Source organism: Daphnia magna, linkage group LG7 (assembly GCF_020631705.1).
Source record: "Daphnia magna isolate NIES linkage group LG7, ASM2063170v1.1, whole genome shotgun sequence".
In the NCBI taxonomy this organism is placed as follows: domain Eukaryota; kingdom Metazoa; phylum Arthropoda; class Branchiopoda; order Diplostraca; family Daphniidae; genus Daphnia; species Daphnia magna.
Window position 1 is genome coordinate 11708223 of NC_059188.1, and position 19003 is coordinate 11727225.

The 19003-nt window shown below is 40.5% G+C and overlaps 6 protein-coding genes across 9 annotated transcripts; 4 read left to right on the top strand and 2 right to left on the bottom strand.

Annotated features, from left to right (window-relative positions):
• Nucleotides 1-65: 65 nt before the first annotated feature.
• Nucleotides 66-1496, top strand: LOC116926437 (required for excision 1-B domain-containing protein). Its single transcript, XM_032933343.2, has 5 exons — nt 66-201; nt 511-670; nt 739-872; nt 935-1133; nt 1188-1496. Exons 3-5 carry the CDS (start codon nt 787-789, stop codon nt 1365-1367), a joined length of 465 nt encoding a protein of 154 aa, XP_032789234.1. The 5' UTR covers nt 66-201; nt 511-670; nt 739-786; the 3' UTR covers nt 1368-1496.
• LOC116926435 (GTP:AMP phosphotransferase AK3, mitochondrial) lies at nt 1126-2805 on the bottom strand. 2 transcript variants are annotated; one of them, XM_032933337.2, is made up of 6 exons: nt 2648-2805; nt 2444-2586; nt 2231-2383; nt 2068-2167; nt 1753-2010; nt 1126-1690 (listed from the first exon to the last, which is right to left on the bottom strand). In XM_032933337.2, the coding sequence occupies exons 2-6, from the start codon at nt 2562-2564 to the stop codon at nt 1654-1656; spliced, it is 669 nt and encodes a 222-aa protein (XP_032789228.1). In that variant the 5' UTR covers nt 2565-2586; nt 2648-2805; the 3' UTR covers nt 1126-1653. The 2 variants fall into 2 exon arrangements, with proteins under 2 accessions (XP_032789228.1, XP_032789229.1); XM_032933338.2 differs by having other exon boundaries at nt 2444-2582; nt 2648-2776.
• A 313-nt stretch (nt 2806-3118) lies between these two features.
• Nucleotides 3119-9948, top strand: LOC116926390 (formin-like protein). Its single transcript, XM_032933267.2, has 17 exons — nt 3119-3695; nt 4698-4781; nt 4915-5081; nt 5164-5434; nt 5492-5634; nt 5695-5744; nt 5829-5965; nt 6029-6157; nt 6246-6293; nt 6375-6550; nt 6651-7116; nt 7177-7387; nt 7459-7586; nt 7668-7832; nt 7919-8198; nt 8286-8563; nt 8636-9948. The coding sequence occupies exons 1-17, from the start codon at nt 3540-3542 to the stop codon at nt 8960-8962; spliced, it is 3216 nt and encodes a 1071-aa protein (XP_032789158.1). The 5' UTR covers nt 3119-3539; the 3' UTR covers nt 8963-9948.
• Nucleotides 9949-10130: 182 nt separating this feature from the next.
• Nucleotides 10131-13372, top strand: LOC116926419 (inhibin beta B chain). Its single transcript, XM_032933306.2, has 6 exons — nt 10131-11077; nt 11149-11801; nt 11864-12370; nt 12443-12603; nt 12722-12961; nt 13026-13372. The coding sequence occupies exons 2-6, from the start codon at nt 11618-11620 to the stop codon at nt 13194-13196; spliced, it is 1263 nt and encodes a 420-aa protein (XP_032789197.2). The 5' UTR covers nt 10131-11077; nt 11149-11617; the 3' UTR covers nt 13197-13372.
• Nucleotides 13373-13624: 252 nt separating this feature from the next.
• On the bottom strand, nt 13625-15705 carry LOC116926408 (periodic tryptophan protein 1 homolog). Its single transcript, XM_032933295.2, has 7 exons — nt 15483-15705; nt 15189-15417; nt 14941-15126; nt 14770-14877; nt 14537-14711; nt 13882-14471; nt 13625-13807 (listed from the first exon to the last, which is right to left on the bottom strand). The coding sequence occupies exons 1-7, from the start codon at nt 15585-15587 to the stop codon at nt 13719-13721; spliced, it is 1482 nt and encodes a 493-aa protein (XP_032789186.1). The 5' UTR covers nt 15588-15705; the 3' UTR covers nt 13625-13718.
• Nucleotides 15706-15976: 271 nt separating this feature from the next.
• LOC116926417 (torso-like protein) lies at nt 15977-18992 on the top strand. Of its 3 annotated transcripts, XM_045176143.1 has the most exons (8): nt 15977-16367; nt 16444-16511; nt 16589-17135; nt 17278-17417; nt 17494-17570; nt 17635-18012; nt 18075-18228; nt 18771-18992. In XM_045176143.1, exons 3-8 carry the CDS (start codon nt 16708-16710, stop codon nt 18875-18877), a joined length of 1284 nt encoding a protein of 427 aa, XP_045032078.1. In that variant the 5' UTR covers nt 15977-16367; nt 16444-16511; nt 16589-16707; the 3' UTR covers nt 18878-18992. The 3 variants fall into 3 exon arrangements, with proteins under 3 accessions (XP_045032078.1, XP_032789195.2, XP_045032077.1); XM_032933304.2 differs by having other exon boundaries at nt 16444-17135; XM_045176142.1 differs by having other exon boundaries at nt 15977-17135.
• The last annotated feature ends 11 nt before the right edge of the window (nt 18993-19003 follow it).

Consider the following 19003-nt stretch of genomic DNA (forward strand, 5'->3'; position numbering starts at 1 on the left):
ACAGGAAACGAAAAAGCATAGCAAAAGCCAGAGCCACCTAGGCTGGCAACCTACAACTACATGATATTTGTATGAAGTCTGAAAAATGCAAATATTTTGCCCGCAGGTATTGAAATCGCGAGCATGCTTCAAACCCAACAGGCCACCACGAGGTTTTCTTCAGTCACTTCTAGTCGTCCGTCTTTAGCACGTGGTTAGACAGTAAGTCGAAGAATGATTTTTGTGTTCAATTGGTGTTATTGTCATACAATCTGTTGGTATCTTCTTGCTTATCAGTACCTAACATCTAGGCTGGCCAGAAGTCGCATTAAGCATTTCGAAATTGAGTTCGATGTCCTTCAAATCCAGACAAAAGTCAAAACCCGCCTGAAAACTTTTAACTTGAATCCCCTATCTCTGACCATCAGACTCCCCAGTGCAATTGACTTGGGGTTTTTAAAGGCAGGCTTGCTTACCAGCCCTTTTTTTTTTTTTTTTTTTTTTTTTTTTTTTTTTTTTTGTCTGATCCAGTCTTACCCTAGGGGCGTTGATGACTTCGAAGGACCGGTCGTCACCCTTAAATAGTTGCCTGTCTTAAAGTGGAGCTAGAAGTCGTGAGCATGTTACGGGGATAACTTCGATCTTACTCCCAATCGTCATACCGAGAAAACTCTATTTTATCTTTATAAAGGTACATCTGAACATTACATGTCTAGGAGAAAAATTTAAACTGTGAGATAAATTTTTTTCTTTTTTTAGGTATCCATTCCATTTCTGTTTGTCACTCTTGTTAATACATTGCTCAATATGGATGGAAGCACAGCCTACAGCCTACTCAGGAAATTTCAGCAGCTGCAAGAGGAAAGGGTGCATACATACAAGATATTCCATGAGTCAGTGTATTTATCTATTAAGATTGAGTTCTTTCACTGTAAATTCTTGTTTATTTGTTCAGGGGACACAAGATTTATCTCAGCACTGGCCCAAACTATGACTTTGTCCAGTTCCGTAACCTTGTTCAGGATATTACCCAGGATTTTAAACGAATCTCTGAAGAAATAATCAAAATTGAATGTGAGTTGAGAAACATGCAACCTGAGTTGTCACTGCATGTAATTAAAGTTCAGGATTATGAGAAACGTCAACTAGAATTGGTTAGTAGTTTATTTCTTGTTAAATTTCCAAACTAATTGAGGATTGTGTTATAGATGGCTAGATTGCAATTGGCAAAACAGGAATTGCAAGACATGCGTCATGTTAAGGAAGAAGCTGAAAATGACATTCTTATCCGTGAAGTGCATTACTTGAAGAAAGAATTAGCTACAGTTCAGGATAAGATCAATGAGAACATGGAAGCAATTTGCTATCAGTTAGCTGATCTTATGTGACTTTTTAAAAGTTTCCCTTTCATATTTTCACTTATTTGTTGACAAACTAATGAAAACAGCACCTTTATGCTTAATTGAATATAATATCCCTTTCCAGGACTAGCTAAATACAAGCAGAACAAAAATCGACGCGAACTTTGCTAGAACAATGAATTTCTGAACAGGAATGTTGAAATTGTTAAACATAAACTTTTCTCTTTCCACTAATATAACATTCTCATTAGAATATCAAAATTGAACCAAGTGCTGAGTGGTATAACAAGGCATCCAAATCCGCATGCATAAATCAATTAGATTTCGGCGGGATCTTTTCTGACAAAAACCTATGTGATTAAATAATACGTAAGTACTTGAATCGAACGGTGCATAATTAAGAATAACATACTCATGCACTTTAGGCCATATTTCATTGGTAAACCTTCCCTCAAACAGCTTTAGTACACCATGATGATTGTAATAGTCCAATATTGGCTTAATATTGGCTTCATATGTTTGCAACCTTTTTCTCACAGCTTCAGGTTTGTCATCATCTCTTTGGATCAATTTTTCACCAGTTACATCATCAACACCAGGAACTTTAGGAGGGTTAAATTCTGTGTTGTAAACTCTTCCACTAGATATGTGGGTCCAACGACCAGCAACTCTGTTGAAGACAAAGTAATATTAATTGTACAATTAACAAAATTCTAGATGAATTTGCCTTTGCACAATTTCTTCCTCAGGTACATCCAGACTTATCACAACATCAGCATGTTCCTGTTGGTGAAGTATTTCAGCCTGTTTCAAGGTTCGTGGAAATCCTGCAATTCAAATATCAGCTGAAGAAAAAATTTTAAGGAGAAAAAAATGTAGAGATTCTTTACCATCAAGCAGCCAACTATGTTGCTTTATGAGTGCAAGTTCATTAATGATTAGGGTAGACATAACATCATCTGGAACAAGAGAACCCTTGTCCATAAATGTTTTTGCCAATAACCCAACATCAGTTTTGGCGCTAATTTGTGATCGTAACAAGTCTAAAAATTTAATTGTTCTTGTATCAGTTATAGAGGCAAACAATTAGTAAGGAATCTGACCGCCGCCAGACAAGTGCTTCATCTTGAAATCGCGAACGATTCGCGAAGATATCGTTCCTTTTCCCGATGCTGGAGCACCAAGAATTATGGCTCGAAAGGCTTTCGCCCGTATGGCACTCATGACTATTCTATGCGTTAACTACCTAAACATGCAAAAACATAACTGTAGAAAACTTGCTCAAATTGTTCTAAAGAAGCACCTACCGAAACGTAAAAAACTAAAGACCCTTTAAGACAGGAACTCCTGTTGCGCTGCTACACCAAACTCGCTAACAACACGAATTCGACAACAGAAACGAGTGTTTTGAGTTTGACGATATAAAGACAAATCGGCCAGGCTGTCGTTTCTAATAGAAAAAGAAATTAAATTCTTTGACATGCTTACAGCGATACCTAGCGGATCTTTTTCAAAGTGTTCAAGTTAACAACGATTGCATGCGTGCAAAAATGGAAAGGATACCATGTTGTCATCCCCTAGTGGTTTTTTCAACAGAATTCGAGATCCACACAATTACGGAACAGTACTTTTTTTTTTAGGACAAGGTTCTTAGGGAGGACGGAAATTAGCTAACCGCAACTTTTACTTCTACTACGGCTGCCTGAAGGCGGCGCTGGTGGTCAGCTAGGGACTTGAAAAACTTGCCGTCGACCATTGTTTTTCCATTCAGAATTTTTTATGTGAGAGTGAGAATGCGTTGCCGGCCGTAGTTATGTTAAAGACAGAAGGCAGGAGTTAGTCAACGCAAAGCCAGTGAAGCTCGACATCATCATATATACGTCTGCCTGAATTTTAGCCCTTAGTCTGATTTGGTCGTCCTTCAAGTTACAAGTGCTGGTCTCTTCAACCATTATCTATACACAACGTTGTGATTTCTTGGTTTTCAAGGAACTTAACTTGTTGGATACACAACACTAATTGCGATTCGCTAAAGCCAACGGAATATCCATGCATTGTGAGAAAGGAATGTGTTGTCCCACTTGCAGTATCTTGTGTCTGGATGTGAGAAGGTGTAGCTGCTCACCCATGTTTCAAGCTGGAGAAGTTTAAGAGAAATTTGTCTCAATTTCAAGCCCATTGTTGTTCTGTTAATAAGAAATGGGAAACACAGACAGCAGTATGGCTGAAAGTGATCATCATCACAAAAGGGTACCATCGTCTATGCGGCATAAAAATCGCGAATCTCCTGCTTCTCTACCAAAACAACCTAAGCCTGATCATCATGAAATTGAAAGAAGGTTCAACCAAGTGTTGGTAACTAATGATGTCACTATTACTTTTTTTCAGTTTAACTTTACTGATGTATGATATCAGTAACCTTTCATGGATTTCTTGATTTCAATTTTAGAATGTAATTTTATACTCGCGAACGCACACAATATCAGTCACATGGTAACTAAACCTGTTATTACGAAATGGGCGGTGCCGTTTGTTCATAGCCAATACCTTTTGTGTCTCCAATATTAAATTCGTCCCACGTAATGTCCTAAATTAGTTGCGACCTAACGATTTTTATACTTTCCTAGATTTCAGATTTACAAAAAAATTAGTCGGATAATTAGTCACGAACCTTAATTCTGTAAAATCTCATTATGTGAAGCCTCGTCTTGCTGGGAGGTTTTAAAAGGCTGTTACTTAGTTTTGAATTTTCCCTATTAAACTTCGAAAAAAAACAACTTCTTACTTCATCTTTGTCCTTTGTATCCACATCTTTATCAGTTGTCAAAGCAGGGCTAATCTGACGTTCAGTTTGCGCAATTTTTTACACTTAAGGATGTGGTAGAAAGTGCCTTGATCCGGTGTGCTAGTTTGAACTCTAGTGCTTCCCGATGTAGCAGAACTTACGAAATCAAAACCGGGGATGACTAAAGGAAAACTTAAATTACTTAGGCGGAAGGGCACTTACCAAAATTGGCTTATTGTACTTTATATACTAATCTCGAATTATCTTTTGCCACATCGTAAATGTAGCGTTATTACTGGTATCAAAGTCTCAACATAAAAATAAACTGTCTGCTCCCTTGGTTGATGACGAAAACAGTCATCCGCTAATTGAAAAATGTACGCTTTCGTCAGTTAATCCGGACGATCCCAACTTCCCTCCATGGGAGGCAAACTAATTTTTTCAAATTTATTTTGTAACAATCTTACATTTCGCGACTTCCTAATCACGAAATAATTCGCTACTATTTTTTACTCCTTAGTTTTTATGTAGTTTATAAATAGAAATCTACTTAACATACAATCTGATTTTAGGCCTCTATGGATCTGCCCCCAGACAAAGTTAAACTACTAAGGCAGTATGACGACGAAAAGAAATGGGACATGATCTGTGATCAGGTAAAAAAGAGCTCTTCAGTTTCTCACGATTTGGTTCTGGGTACTTGACTTTCAGCTGCCTAGTTAACCGTGAAAATCACAAAGTGAGAACTTTTAAATGTATTTTTTTTTTTTAATGGGCCCGGAAAATCAGGAAAGAGTTCATGCCAAAGAGACACCGCCTTACTATTTGCGCAAACTTAAGACCTATTTGGATCCTAAGGCGTCCCGTAGTTCTAAGAAGAGGAGAATGGTCAGCAATTCAACGTCAACCCAAGTTCTTCGCGATCTGGAGATTTCCCTCCGCACTAATCATATCGAGTATACTATCTTTTCCTTTCTTGTATTCAACCGAGCATAAAAGTGTTAAATAGGTTTTATATATATTTTTCTTTTCTCGTAGGTGGGTACGAGAATTCCTGAATGAAGAGAATCAAGGTTTAGATGTCTTGATAGACTATTTGAGTTTCCGATTGCTGATGATGAAATACGAGCTTAAAGTGAGAGAGGACAATGATTGGGAGGAGTCGATAAAGAAAAAACTCTCCAATGGCAGTAATAGCGTTTCCAGTTCGACTACCCCAATCCAAGAGAAACCAGTCGATAAGCTGGAAAAGACGGAATTGAGCTCACCGCGATTAAAACGTGCATCGAAACATGTTGCCAAACTGAAGGTGAGATTTTGAGAGGGCGTGTCTTGTTTTCTAAAATCATTATCGATTCAATCCTAGATGGGCGAATCCAAGGATGATATCCATGTTTGCATTATGTGCTTAAGAGCCATCATGAATAACAAATATGGTTTCAATTTGGTGATCAAGCACGACGAAGCCATTACCTGTATCGCCCTCAGTCTTAATCACAAAAGCCTTCGGTAAATTAATTCAAAAAATTTTGACTGGAATGCCTTGTGTAACAAAACTATACATTCTAGCACTAAGGCTCTAGTTTTGGAGTTACTAGCGGCAATTTGTCTCGTCAAAGGTAAGTGTTACAAAATGATTTCTCTTGCCATCTATAATCTTATTATTTCTCGCCTTTCTTTCCCTTTTTGGTGATGTTGAATAGGCGGTCATGAAATCATTCTCGAGTCATTTGATCGTTTCAAAGACATATGCGGTGAAAAACGACGCTTTCAGACTTTAATGGGATATTTTATGAATTTCGAAATGTTTCATATTGAGTTCATGGTTGCGTGCACTCAGGTAATTATTGTTGTGATTTCATACAATCATTTTTACAACGAATGCTTTATCATTATTCCATAGTTCATCAACATTGTTGTTCATTCGGTCGAAGATATGAACTTCCGAGTGCATCTTCAATACGAATTTTCTCAATTGGGCCTTGACGACTACCTGGAAAAGCTGAGGAACACGGAAAGCGAGGAACTTCAGGTAAGATTATTAGTTTTGCTATGTTGACCTTACTTATAATAATAACTAAAATTATATTGTCACCGATCATTATGTCTTCTTTTTCTAGGTACAAATATCTGCCTACCTCGATAACGTTTTCGACGTTCAGGCTTTGGTAAGTGACATGGGCTGTTAAACACAAGTAAAGCATAGTTTCCTATATACTTAAACCACAAAAACAATTATTGTCCAACAGATGGAGGATAGCGAAACCAAAACAACAGCGCTAGAGAAAGTAGCCGACCTCGAAGACGAGTTGGCTCTAGCTCACGAACGAATCGCCACTTTGGAATATGACGTTCTTACTCGTCAAACCGAAATGGAACAACATCTCCTAATCAAAACAGAAAGAGATGAATTGGCAGAAATCAAGTAAAATTAGATTTTATTTTTATTTAGTTTTAAATATTCCGTAAGAAAAGAAAAGAAAATATTATATGTGCTTAAACCTTTCTATTTTCGAATGTAATAGATCGTGTTTAGAGGCGGAACTCTCCTCGTTGCGGTATAATATTTCAATGCGTGACGAAGAGTCTCGTCACCGACAGGTAGCTCTCGAGTCCCGGATCCAAGAGCTGGAGACCATGACGCAAACGCAGCCGCTTTCTGGCGGCAATGCCACGTTGATCCCAAATGCGGCCATTGCGAAATCGTCGACAGCACCAGCTCCGCCGCCGCCTCCACCTCCGCCACCTCCACCTATGTCGTCAGCTACCTGTGCGCCCCCGCCACCTCCCCCGCCTATGATGGGGAGTGTTAGTAGTCCAGCGCCAGTTCCATCTCCTTCGTCACTCTCACCTCCGCCTCTCCTATCAGCCCCACCTCCACCAGCTCCGGACATGATGTTAACAAGTGGAGGGAATTTCACAATCAAGCGGAAAATTCAAACTAAGCATAAACTTCCTACGCTTAATTGGATTGTTTTGAAGCCTAACCAGGTAAACTTCCGATGCGAGTGTACTAGATCATCTACGTTCAATCACTTTTCTTACCTGCAGGTTAAAGGAACAATTTTCAACGAACTGGATGATGAGAAACTTCATAGTCTTATTGATTTCAACGAATTCGAAGAACAATTTAAAATGGGGTCGAATATCCCCATGCCGAACTCCACTGACGAGATTGAAGGGCTTGTCAGTCAGGGAAGCAAACGAATCAAGCGACCGGAATTACACACTCTCTTAGAACACAATCGACTTAGAAATATCGGTACGTTTGTTACACATTTCCTCAAATGTTGTCATATCACCATCAATGACATATTGTATTTTTCGTTATAGCTATTTGCCGCCGCAAATTAGAAATGCAATTGGAAGATGTTATACGAGCGGTCAATGCCCTAGATCTGAAGACGTTCTCTTTGGAGAACGTTGAAATTTTACAACGAATGTTGCCTACGGAAACTGAGGTTGGCGGATTTACAAATAAAAAATATTTGGTGCGCGATAACCTTACAGTCAATAAAAACAAATGCTGTTATGAATTTCAGGCAAAAGCTTATCGTGACTACGCTATTTCCAAGAAAAATATCGATTTGTTAACGGAAGAGGATCGCTTTATTTATCGCCTTAGTCATACGGAACGTCTAGCAACGAAACTCCAGGTCATGTGCTACATGGGAAATTTCTTCGACAATGTTTACTTGATAACTCCGGTACGTGCTAAATTTGTTTTGGGGTTAAAGGGCGATTTATTCACATTGTGGCTGAATTCTTTATGATTAATCACTTTTATTTGCAGCAAGTTCAAGCTATTTTGTCGGCATCCCGTTCACTAATGACGTCCAAAAAGCTACGCTCCTTTTTGGAAATAGTTTTGGCGTTTGGTAATTATCTAAACAGCGGGAAACGTGGTCCAGCTTATGGCTTCAAGCTCCAATCTCTTGATTCCTTGGTCGACGCCAAATCTGGGGATCGAAAACTGTGTTTGCTTCATTACATCATCGAAACGATACACAAGAAATTCCCAGAAACACTCCACTTTGATGCCGAACTGAGATTCGTTGAAAAGGCTGCAACCGGTTAGAACACGAACCTGCGTCTTTGGTGACACGCAAAATATTTTAAACTAAACGAATATTTTTGTTTTGTTTTTTTCCCCGTCTCAGTGTCGCTTGAAAACGTCCTCACCGACATTCAAGAACTCCAAAAAGGCATGGAGATAACGCGGAAAGAATATGAATTGAGAAAGGACATGAAGGACGAGAAACAAAACATGATTCTCAAGGATTTCTTGACAAACGCAGAAGAAAAACTACGGAGATTGCGTGCCGACTCAAAAGCTGCCCAAGACGCATTTAACGAATGCGTCGAATATTTCGGGGAGCGACAGAGTGACGCCAACGCTTTCTTTGGCTTGTTTGCTCGTTTTATAAAAACTTACAAGGTTTAATTTTCATTTCTTTTAATATCGAGTTGTTATGAAATGAAGATGTTTACCCAATTTTTATGTTTACAGCAAGCTGAGCAGGAGAACGAACAGAGGCGGCGCCTCCAGCAAGCTGCGAGTGTTTCTTCACTGGCCACAGTGCCAAGAAGTGGCGCAAATAACCCACGACGTCAGCAGGAAGCAGTAATCAGTGAACTGCGATCGAAATCGAATCAGATTCAGGAAAAGAAATTACTTCCTGCTGATGAAGTCTATCACGGAGCATTGGAAGACATTCTTCTTGGTCTCAAATCAGAGCCGTATAGACGGGCCGACGCAGTTCGGCGTTCTCAACGAAGACGGAACAATACCAATCGCCTGTCGAAAAATCTAGAAGATTTAGATTCGACGTTTTAAGGCCTTACAATGAATTAGGCCTACAAATACTATCATGATTCCTAGTTATTAAAATGACCAATATTATCTTTCCAGAACTGACCCTTTAGTGAAAAAAGGAAACCCAAAACATATGTTTTTTTTTTTTTAAATTCAGGTAGAATGTGTTGGAGAGGCTGAAAAACGGACGCACAGAAATGCTCAGCGTATCTTTTGTTATATGTTTTTCGCTGTGGAACTGATGGCTTAAAATGCTTACAACTGCCGTTCGATGGTTTATTCCTCTCCCCCCTTTTTTTTATTTTTTGTCTTTAATTGTTCGCTCATCATGTTTAAGGTCATTTCATCAGTTTTTAAGGATTTCCGTTCGACAGATATCGTCTTTATCATTTTTGTTTATGTCTTTTTTTGTTACTACGCGACGCTTTTTTAGTCTTGACAGTTGCTGCATCTGGAGGCAAACAAGCTTTGATGATGTTTTGAATTTTGCGTGAACAACAGAAGAATCGAGAACATCTCCAAATCCTCAGGCTCGCACTGCGCTGTTTATCCTCTCAAAAAACGAGATTCATCTTGAAAGAAAATTCTTTATCTTATATTTTTTGATAATCCTTGGGGTTATTAGTAGCGTTTCCATATTTTATGTGTATCTTCCAATTGACGACCCCCTTGACGCGCTGTGATACCAGTCAACGTGACGACGGGACAGCACCATAAAAAACTGGAACAGCAAAGAAAAATCCTCGTCTTGCTCTTGCCTTGTTCATTTTTTCTTGGATTACCACATTCTTTTTGTCTACGTCGTATTCCTATGGTATTTTCTAATTGAAAAAAAAGCTTTCCGCCTTATCATTACTTTATTGACTTATAAATTGTTGGCCTTGAGGTTACATCCTTCATATCATATTCGGCGAATCTTATCTGCAGTCTGCTGGAGGTATCACACAATCCTTACGGCTTGATAACCGTTTGTCTATTTCCAATACACACACAGATTTTTACTATAATCAGCAATTCATTGAAGCTAATATTCATTTCAATAAAATTTTATTTCGCCAACCGTCCAAGGACGACATGTCCTGATACCAGAAGTGGTTGAAATTGACACTCGGTTCAGTTGCCGAAAGCGGGAAACAAAACACAATGCGAAGATTGGCAGACGAACCAATTGGGATAGTGCTCGCGCCATCACGTTGTGTTATCGTGTCGTGTGCGTTCTGATTGCAGCTGGTCGTCACTTCCTAGACACAGAATCCCGTTTACGTATGAAAAGGATGCCGTTGAGTATATATCTTGTCAGTGATATCGTAGCTCAATAGCTGCGTTGGCGATTTTAAGCGGTTCACAAATGAGAACGAGTGCCTTCAAATTTCATCCAGACTGACAAGATGTCTTCCGGTCAGGAAACGTCTAGGTTGTTTTTTTAATAGAGCCTTCTTTGTAAATTTATCTTTAAAGATGTTCTTTGGTTCATATCTCGAATTATCGCCAGAATTTTTTCCAGGTGAGTCGTGAGTGGAAAAAAAGACATCATGTAATTAATCGATTTATCGACTAATAACGGAGTGAAACGTTGCATTTATGTAACATCTATTTCTAATTTGCGAACAAGTTAATTGTACCAATTTGCAACGCCGTCGCACCCTACGAACCCGAGCAGAAGAGTTTCAGCTAGACATTAAGTCATACGCTCGGTGGAACTCCATAGCAAACGATGGTAGACGGAAAAGGAAGGTCTGTGAGGCCAAATGAAAATAAAGATTCCCGCGTTGCCTTTAAAGTTTGTTAAACCAAGTGTTGTGTGTGTCAGTGGCGCGTCCATCACGCCATCGAAAGGAGCAAGACGATTGGTTCTGGGCTCTGGTCACCGCCTACCCTTCTGACGAAATGCCGCCAAAAGACATCCTTCTTCATTCATGAAACTCATTTTTTCCGCACCACGCGCCAGACTTTAAGCAGCTCATTATTCCGACTAATCAATCATTAATAAAAATAATCTAATAATATTTTGAAACATTTTATTGCGTCTAGTTATCAACGGGTTTTCATTGCCTGGCGTCCAAATTCGACACGATGGTCAGCGTAGGTCAGTTTTGATTGCTGTTCATTTCGACCTTGAAGTTCGTTAGAAATCAGGTTAACCCAAACAAGACCTTGAGTACATGGCATCACCATATATTTTCGTGTCTTTTGGGCCTAAATTACAGTTTAAAGGAACAAAATTAATACAACGAAACGCCGTCAATGATGCCATGCCCAGACACACACCATATGGAGAAGAAAAGGGAGGGGGGCTTGCTGTGTGTGTGGGGAGGTGGGAAATTTCCTACAAGACGACGCACACAAGGAAGAAGAAATAGGGGAGGAGCCATTAGCCCTATTTTTCTTCTTTTCCCTCTCAACTTCCTCTGCCAACGGACCACACAGTCTTGTGACTGTGTCTAAAAGAGTGATTAGAACGCTAGACGGTTCTAGTTCTAGCATTAGCCAACACACTCGTGCTCCGGACGGATTGGTGCCGTGCGCTCAACGTGTTGTTGTCCTTCTACAACCCATTGATGGGGAACTAGGAAAAAGACCATAGGAAGATACGGGAAAAAACAAAATTCAAAGTGCGACGACAACAAGTGATTAGATTATTATTGGAAAAGACAGAAAAAGAAACAATAGACAAAAATGGAGTACTGGTCAAGGAGAGAAGAACTGATGAATGGGTACGAGAAAGAGATGTTCCGACCTTTCCCATCTGTCGGCAGGCTCTTCCAGTGCAGTAATCCTTTCAGGACACTTAATTATCACGGAACGCGACAGCCAGCTTTATTAGTCATCTGGACATTGCTCTTCATCGGCTATTTCCCCAGTAAGTGTAAATTTGAATTTCATAGAATTTTGTTAGTTATTTACATGTATTGTCACTTGCAGCATCCATGCAAACAGACCAGGTGGGTCAAGGTGACTCTTGGCCGTTGGAAAGGAACGATCAGGAATGTCCCACCTGTACCCGGGAGCGTGCCGTTTCCGTCATGAAAGATGACGAGATTAAACGGTGGCGCATCGAATCGACTAAACAGCAGATCCTTGATCGATTAGAAATGGATGATCGACCACCTAGAGTTAAGACGAAAGAAGCTGCTCTTCATTTGCACAGTTTGCCACCGACTATCGTCTTACCTGAGAGCATGTCTAGTTCGTACGAAGTCGCGCAGGAAGCTGAACCAATCAGGCAAATCATTTTGTTTCCGAGCAAGACATTTCGTCGCAACAAAAACAGCCGTCATCATCACAACGATCCACCGCCACTAATCAAGGAACTGGAAACAGTCACATTAAAGTTCCCCATCACTGACGATATGCTCGAAGCTGCACTTCATTCAGCCGTTTTGTGGACGGCACAGCAGACGTCAGACAACACAACTAACGCTAAATCAGGTAATATAGCTGAATTTTACCTATTTGTTAATGAGTATTTCCCCCTAAAAACCTAATATTATTGAAATCTAGTTGATTGGGAATCGACGGATGTTACGATGGCGGTAGACAGACAAATTGGTCGCCATCACAGGCACAGATTTCTCAGCTTACCATTTGATACAAGGCTACATTTGGATCACCCTCAGCAACCTCAACCTTACTTAGTCATTCAAATCGACCCGTCACAAAGAGTAAGTTGAGAATTACAAAATTAGCAAGGGCCAACGGTTTCATCCAGACCTTGCCTAACATTAATAAATAATTTGTTGTAGTCTGGTCGATATCTAATTTATTGATACAAACATTTAGAGATCGGCCGAGGTCAGCTCAAGGAACTCCCGCCAAAAGCGACAGAGTACTACGACGCCCAGGTGCGGTGCAACCGTGACCCAGTGCTGTCGAGAATCTCTCTTCGTCTCCTTCAAGGACGTGGGCTGGGACGACTGGATTGTAGCGCCATCCGGTTTCCATGCCTTCTATTGTCGTGGATCGTGCCGCACTTTTACATCGCCAGCCAGCAGCGCCACTACACACACATCGCTTCTACAGGTAGTATGTAGAGACGTGCCATTTTGTAAAGCACCTAGTATCATCATTGTTTGGTGCTCTGTAGAAATTAGCTGCACGGGAGCGGGTCCCCAGCGAAGCACGGGCTCATCTAGCACCTTGCTGTGCTCCAACTCGCCTCAGTCCACTCACCATTTTCTATTCCGATGAAAATGATGTTATCAAACAGCGAACTTTACCCAACATGATTGTCGAATCATGCGGTTGTGCCCTGTGAAAATTGGCCACCGGCATTTTTTTTATTTTTCGCCCAAGTCTGTTCATCTCTGCACGACCAAATTCACAAGGCACGTGTCGACCTCGAGTGGCTACAATCATCGCTCGTCATCTTTCTTTCATTACGAATCTCACATAAATGTGCAGACGGAGGCACTTCAGACTGCACTAACCTAACCTCTCGTATTCGCTCACTTCTTATTTATTCCCATCCTAGTACTTTGATTTTTGTTTTTCGCCTAGGCTGGTATGTTAACGCTGATTTGACCCGGCAATTGGGGTCATAACTCGTCTAATAAAAATATAAAAAAAAATATTGATTATGAAGAGAAACCGTAATCTGACCAAATGCTACCACTAGCCAATACCAACATATAAAACTAGCGTCTATCTGTCGAAAAGAAATGATACAGAGGAAAACTACTTCACTGTCAGCAGAAAAGAGAAATTTATTTGTTTTTCATTTCCGTCCCTATCCAGTAGTTTATCAATGTACTTAAAAAAACAAAACAAAGACTTGAAATTATGATTGGTTGGTTGTTGCTGGTGGTTCTGACGGACATGTTTGGATTAACGGTTGAACCAATTGCCGTCTTTCAAATCTGTCCAAAACTGTAAAAAACAAACAAAAATAAAACGTTTTAAAAAAGCTTGAACGAAATTTGATACGAGAAAAGAGGTCAAACCGGCAGCGCTTTGTCGAATGTCCCAAACTTTGAAATTTTCGCTACGGTTGTCACCTCCCATGCAGAACGCAAAAGGGGCATCTGGACATGCTGTGGCAACGTAAATTCCTCCTATCTTGAAATCGTGCTCGCAAATGAAATTCGGCTTGCCGGACTGAATGTCCCAGACTTTGAAATTCTTGTCTTGTGAGGCTGTGACGAGACAGCCCGGACATTGCGAACTGAGTGCCAATCCTGTGCACGATTTCGTGTGGGCATTCAACTGCCACAGGGGTTTCTCGTCGTTACGGGCGTCCATGTAGTAGACGTGGCCAGCTTCAGTGCTGGCTAGGAAGCAATAAGGATTGAAATGATCCCAAAGAACTCGTTCGACTTCACCCTCAACGGTCCAGCTCTTGAAGCTCTCGCTACGGCAGTCGTAAACACGGACTTGCTGATCGCAACAGCCCGTCAATAATGTTTGGATTTCAAAAGGGTGGAACTGCAAGCTCTGAACCTTCTCCGGATGAGGAAGCGTAGACGCTACCACCTGGTTGTTCATGTCCCACAACATTGTTGTATGATCCGCAGATCCACTGGCTAATAAATTTCTAAAGATTTTTTAGGTTTACTAAGTTACTTCAATTGACAATGCTTCCGACAGTTCAGCTTATACCTGACGCGATTATTCCAGGAAATGCTGAGGACGGCATCCTTGTGTCCAACACCAGGAATGTTCTTCTTGCGGCTCTTCTTTTTGCCCAGACAAAATTCAGGTTCTAGACTACCGACGATATCCACATCCCAAACTTCAATGATGGGAGACATGCTACCAACAGCCAAGTAGTTGCCTGGTTGGATGATAAGTTTTGGTTTAACCTAATTTAAGGCAGTGGAAATAAATATTACCTGGTTTTGTTTCGCTAGGATTAAAGTCTAGCCATTCCATGCACAGGGGAAGAGCGGGCAGGAATGTCTCGTGGTGCACGTAAAGATGGGCTTCTTCGGCATTGTACACTGTTGATATAGTTAACAAATTTTGTGATAAGATGTTGATAACACTATAATATTGTCACTAACCATATATTTCCAGAATAGCGGCGTCTCCTTCAACATGACCAACGGCGATCAGATTGTCGGTGGGTAGCAAATTAAAATCATCTTCTTCTTCACTGTCTTCATCTTCTGGTTTCGTAACATATGGATCTTGCTTCTCATCAGAAAACACAGTTAGACTCTCAATACCCATAAGAACATTGTCATCATCTACAAAAAAGAGGAAGCTATTGGTACTTTTGCATCAATGGCACATAAAGATATTAGCCAACCATCATCATAGTCATCAAGTCCATATTCTGCTGCAATTTTAGCATCTTCATCCATATTGCTGTCTACTTTCTCATCTATTTTTTCTGCATCATCATTGTCACCAGTTTCACCTTCGTCCATCTCTTCTTTATCTTCCTCGTTCTCTTCTTTATCTTCTTCATCTAGTTCTGCCAAATCTCCTTTAGTTTTACCAATTAGCGCCTCGAGTTCTTCTTTTGTGAGCTCAACCTAAAATTATGCAATACGGTGAAACGCTGATTTGTAATGACAGATGCGCATGAACTTTTACGAACCTTTTCCGGATTCAATTTGGCAACGCCACGGCGGATCCAAGCCAGGCACGGAATAAAGTTTAAGCTGGCTTGTTCGACATCTTCCTCTTTTTCCATTTTGCTCATGATAACTTTGGAAAGTTACAAGACAAACTAGAAATACGATGCACAGCTGAAGAAACACGTTAGACGTTACACCGTACACGTGTTTGTTGATGATGGTGTCGTCTGTTTCACGGGTGCTAATGTCAAGCACTGAAGCAGTCGATCTAATTTTTAAAAATCCAGTTGGTCAGCAGACAACAAATTTCTGGAATCTGGAAAGTTGCCCAATTGTGGCTGGTTTAATTGAACTGTATTTTTTTCAATGTCAGTCATCTTATTGCTGAAAAAGCAAGGTAAAGTGTGTAGAAAATCAGACATTATTAGCTCATTATCCTGTTAAGTATGTAATCAGAACCAAACCGATCGAAAAAACCTTCGAAAAATGTGCACGAAGGAGGGGAACTCTATAACCTTCATCAAAAAAATATTCTCATTGTATTCTCGTTTTCGAAGGAAAACATTTGGAGGTGTAAACCTATTTATTCACCAACGAGGTCGTCCTCATTGAAGCCCTTTAATTTTATATTTACTTGCGAATATGAAGAAATATAATAACGCCCATTCACCTGTACACAACGGTACAGGTCAATGTCGAATGGCAACTTGAATACGCGAGGAAAAGGGAAAGTTACGCCACCCTTTTTCTTATCCAGCTGGATTTAGACTGTGTCACGTCAGTCACTTTTATTCAGAAACAATCCACACACATATTTTCAATCGGATTCTAACATTCACGACGCGACGAAGAAAGTGAAAGTTAATCTCATTGCAAACGGCAAAGAAAATTTGCATCAGCTGCTAGTATACAGTTTCATTTTTTCCATTAGTTTTCGACTGGTGACCACGAAAAAACTTGCATATATTTTGTGTTTTTCAGAGATCCCGTTTGGCGGTCACCGTCTGTTGCGTCCTCCGATCAGATTGTTAAGTTTTTCACCAATCCTCGTGAGTCATACGCCCACGGTCATCAAAAAGCACTTAAAGAAAATGAAGAAATTACAGCACCCACATGTGCTTTTTAGATGCCTAGTGGAATTTCTCAATTGCTCTCGACATCAACGAGTGGACGTGCACGTCCAGGCGTCAGTTGATTTCCGACCGGGCTTGCCGACGGGTCGGCCATGCCAATAGTTGCCAAAAAATGACGAAACGTAACCACATTATTGGCATCATCCTAGTGAATGTGATTTGCTGTTTTGTGGCATTTCTTACGGCGGTCGATTGCCTTCCTCAGCAGCCAAATTCTCGACGCAAGGCAATCGTCCTTCGTAGTTTACAGCAAGTTTCGTCATCCGCCAATAATTCGCTATTGAACGGCCACGATACGGATGCTATTCTCCCGGTTGGAGAAGCTTTCAATCTTTTTCAGAGCTACGGTTTATTAGCATTCAATATCAACGTGGCACCGTTGATCCTCGTATCAGCTCCAAGCAGCCGGGCAATCGCCAATGCAAACGGCTCACCGACGCAGCCTTTTTCGCTGCCGTTGTTCCAGATGACGACGCATCCAGTTTTGGATCAGAAGCTCTACATCCCAGAGAACAGCCGTCCTCACATGAATAATGCCAGGTCAAATTTTATTTCTGAATTCGTCCATACTTGATTTACGGATTGCGACGAAGAATCCCTATGGATCTCCCAGAGTTGTTGTTTTTAATAGACGAGCATTATTCATTCAACTCTGAAATTGTTGTATTGGCATCGTTTCAAGAGGGCACCAACAGCTGATGGAGGTGATGGATCGCTCCGTTCGACTTCACCTATGTCGTACTACCGAAGATTTAATGATTCGATTTCTGTCTGGTTTCACTGTTGACGGATTGTCAAAACCCTGGTGGGCATTTGCTGCCGGTAAGTTATACCGTTTTAAAGATATACTGTATATATATTTTTTACTTGCAGTAATTATGTAACCGCATTTCCGCAGCCTGGAAGAAGCACGTCATTCCTAGAATTTACGGCGTTCCACCTAGTTACCTGAATGATGACAATGTCTTCCTCTTGGTATGTTTATCCATATATATTTCATTTTCTTCCTTAATTCTTGATTTATTTTTTAATTTACAAGGTCCGAATTGAGAAGCGTTCTATTGTAGGATCAATTAATGGTTCCATGCTACTAGAACCCGATTTGATGGCCAAGTTACCCTCTCCTAGTGTACCAGATATCAGCGGAAAAGTAGACACTGGAACAGATGCTAGTAGCAAACAGTGGCGTTCGGCTGTCGAATTTTTCCTGCAATTTGGAACGCACATTATTACCGACTACTCGGTTGGAGATGCTTTGTTCCAGGTAATTGTCTACAACGCTTCATCGCTGCCATTATTATCCGAAAAAATGGTCCAGCTGCGAGCTGAACAATTCAATCCGGTGAACGCTACTAAATTCGACTGGAACAAATTGCTGCTTAGCCATCCAACGCCAGTCCATGTAGGAAAATTACAGGTAAGCAGGAAAATTATTTATTCATGTCTCATAAAAATAAAGGGATTTTATGTTTGTTACAGTTGATCAGTGGCAACCGGACGCTAATCAATTGGCTGGAACCACGATTGGCTGTAAGCACGTTGCCCGAAACAATTCCTTCAAGCATTCGCCTTTTGGGAGCACCAGTCCTATTTAATCTTTTTTATCGTCAAATGCAGCCGCGAGCCGTTTTGAGTAAGTCGCTTTTTATCTACACTTTTTAGGTTTTTGCATTTTGGCAACAGCTTCCAGCAGTAGATTTGAAGCCCAGAAAATATTGCAAATTTTTTCCCCTTTGAAATAATAACGTAATTCGATGATTGAGAGGCTAGTTGTTGAAGGATCGACTACAAGGACAACACTTGTCATGAAATGTTGTCAAAACTGAAGAAAAGCAAATCAAATAACACCAGGCATGACATTTCTGGGTCATCGACAGCTCTCTCTTACTCTCTTTCTCCCCCGTGTTGTCCTTGGCACAGTCAACTGCCCGGCTGTTTGGCAAGCGAAAAAAAAAAATCTGGGAATAAAGGGGAGAACAGGGTCTGGTTAATCTGGTTGCGGAACCAGATTTCAGCCGATAATAACCGTTGGAAAAATACTTTCACCCACTTATAATGCTATTATCTGATTGATTTTATTTTAATTCGAAAGGCTATTGTAATATTAGAAAGGGTAATCATTTCTTTTCGTGATTTAGAAGTGAAATTAACTACTTCTTTTTGCGGAGATTACAGGCATGAATATGGCAACAATAACGAAAGCAATACCGGACGTGTCTCTACGCAAATGGCTCAACGACATTTTGTTAAATCTGCTCCGAATGTGGGAGTACAACATGTGATATACTAAACTACAATCGATGTCGTCGTGTAAAAGTTTTTTTTTTTTTTTTTGACGTAGTGAATGATGTCGGAAGCGCGCATCAATAAACGCAAACATCTGTCGTGAGTCCATTATGTACTACGTT

Excerpts from the sequence above, each read along its gene's own strand:
- LOC116926390 (XM_032933267.2), top strand. The coding sequence starts at position 3,540 with ATGGGAAACACAGACAGCAGTATGGCTGAAAGTGATCATCATCACAAA. Across the intron at positions 5,745-5,828 it reads GGCAATTTGTCTCGTCAAAG|GCGGTCATGAAATCATTCTC; the intron begins GTAAGTGTTACA and ends GATGTTGAATAG. Across the intron at positions 7,117-7,176 it reads TTGTTTTGAAGCCTAACCAG|GTTAAAGGAACAATTTTCAA; the intron begins GTAAACTTCCGA and ends TCTTACCTGCAG.
- LOC116926437 (XM_032933343.2), top strand. The coding sequence starts at position 787 with ATGGATGGAAGCACAGCCTACAGCCTACTCAGGAAATTTCAGCAGCTG. Across the intron at positions 873-934 it reads ACATACAAGATATTCCATGA|GGGACACAAGATTTATCTCA; the intron begins GTCAGTGTATTT and ends TTATTTGTTCAG. Across the intron at positions 1,134-1,187 it reads AGAAACGTCAACTAGAATTG|ATGGCTAGATTGCAATTGGC; the intron begins GTTAGTAGTTTA and ends ATTGTGTTATAG.
- LOC116926417 (XM_045176142.1), top strand. The coding sequence starts at position 16,708 with ATGACGAAACGTAACCACATTATTGGCATCATCCTAGTGAATGTGATT. Across the intron at positions 17,136-17,277 it reads CCTCACATGAATAATGCCAG|AGGGCACCAACAGCTGATGG; the intron begins GTCAAATTTTAT and ends CATCGTTTCAAG. Across the intron at positions 17,418-17,493 it reads CTGGTGGGCATTTGCTGCCG|CCTGGAAGAAGCACGTCATT; the intron begins GTAAGTTATACC and ends GCATTTCCGCAG.
- LOC116926435 (XM_032933337.2), bottom strand. The coding sequence starts at position 2,564 with ATGAGTGCCATACGGGCGAAAGCCTTTCGAGCCATAATTCTTGGTGCT. Across the intron at positions 2,384-2,443 it reads GAAGCACTTGTCTGGCGGCG|ACTTGTTACGATCACAAATT; the intron begins GTCAGATTCCTT and ends TTAAATTTTTAG. Across the intron at positions 2,168-2,230 it reads ACATAGTTGGCTGCTTGATG|GATTTCCACGAACCTTGAAA; the intron begins GTAAAGAATCTC and ends TTTGAATTGCAG.
- LOC116926419 (XM_032933306.2), top strand. The coding sequence starts at position 11,618 with ATGGAGTACTGGTCAAGGAGAGAAGAACTGATGAATGGGTACGAGAAA. Across the intron at positions 12,371-12,442 it reads CACAACTAACGCTAAATCAG|TTGATTGGGAATCGACGGAT; the intron begins GTAATATAGCTG and ends ATTGAAATCTAG. Across the intron at positions 12,604-12,721 it reads AAATCGACCCGTCACAAAGA|AGATCGGCCGAGGTCAGCTC; the intron begins GTAAGTTGAGAA and ends ACAAACATTTAG.
- LOC116926408 (XM_032933295.2), bottom strand. The coding sequence starts at position 15,587 with ATGAGCAAAATGGAAAAAGAGGAAGATGTCGAACAAGCCAGCTTAAAC. Across the intron at positions 15,127-15,188 it reads ACTTGATGACTATGATGATG|ATGATGACAATGTTCTTATG; the intron begins GTTGGCTAATAT and ends TCTTTTTTGTAG. Across the intron at positions 14,712-14,769 it reads TCCTAGCGAAACAAAACCAG|GCAACTACTTGGCTGTTGGT; the intron begins GTAATATTTATT and ends TCATCCAACCAG.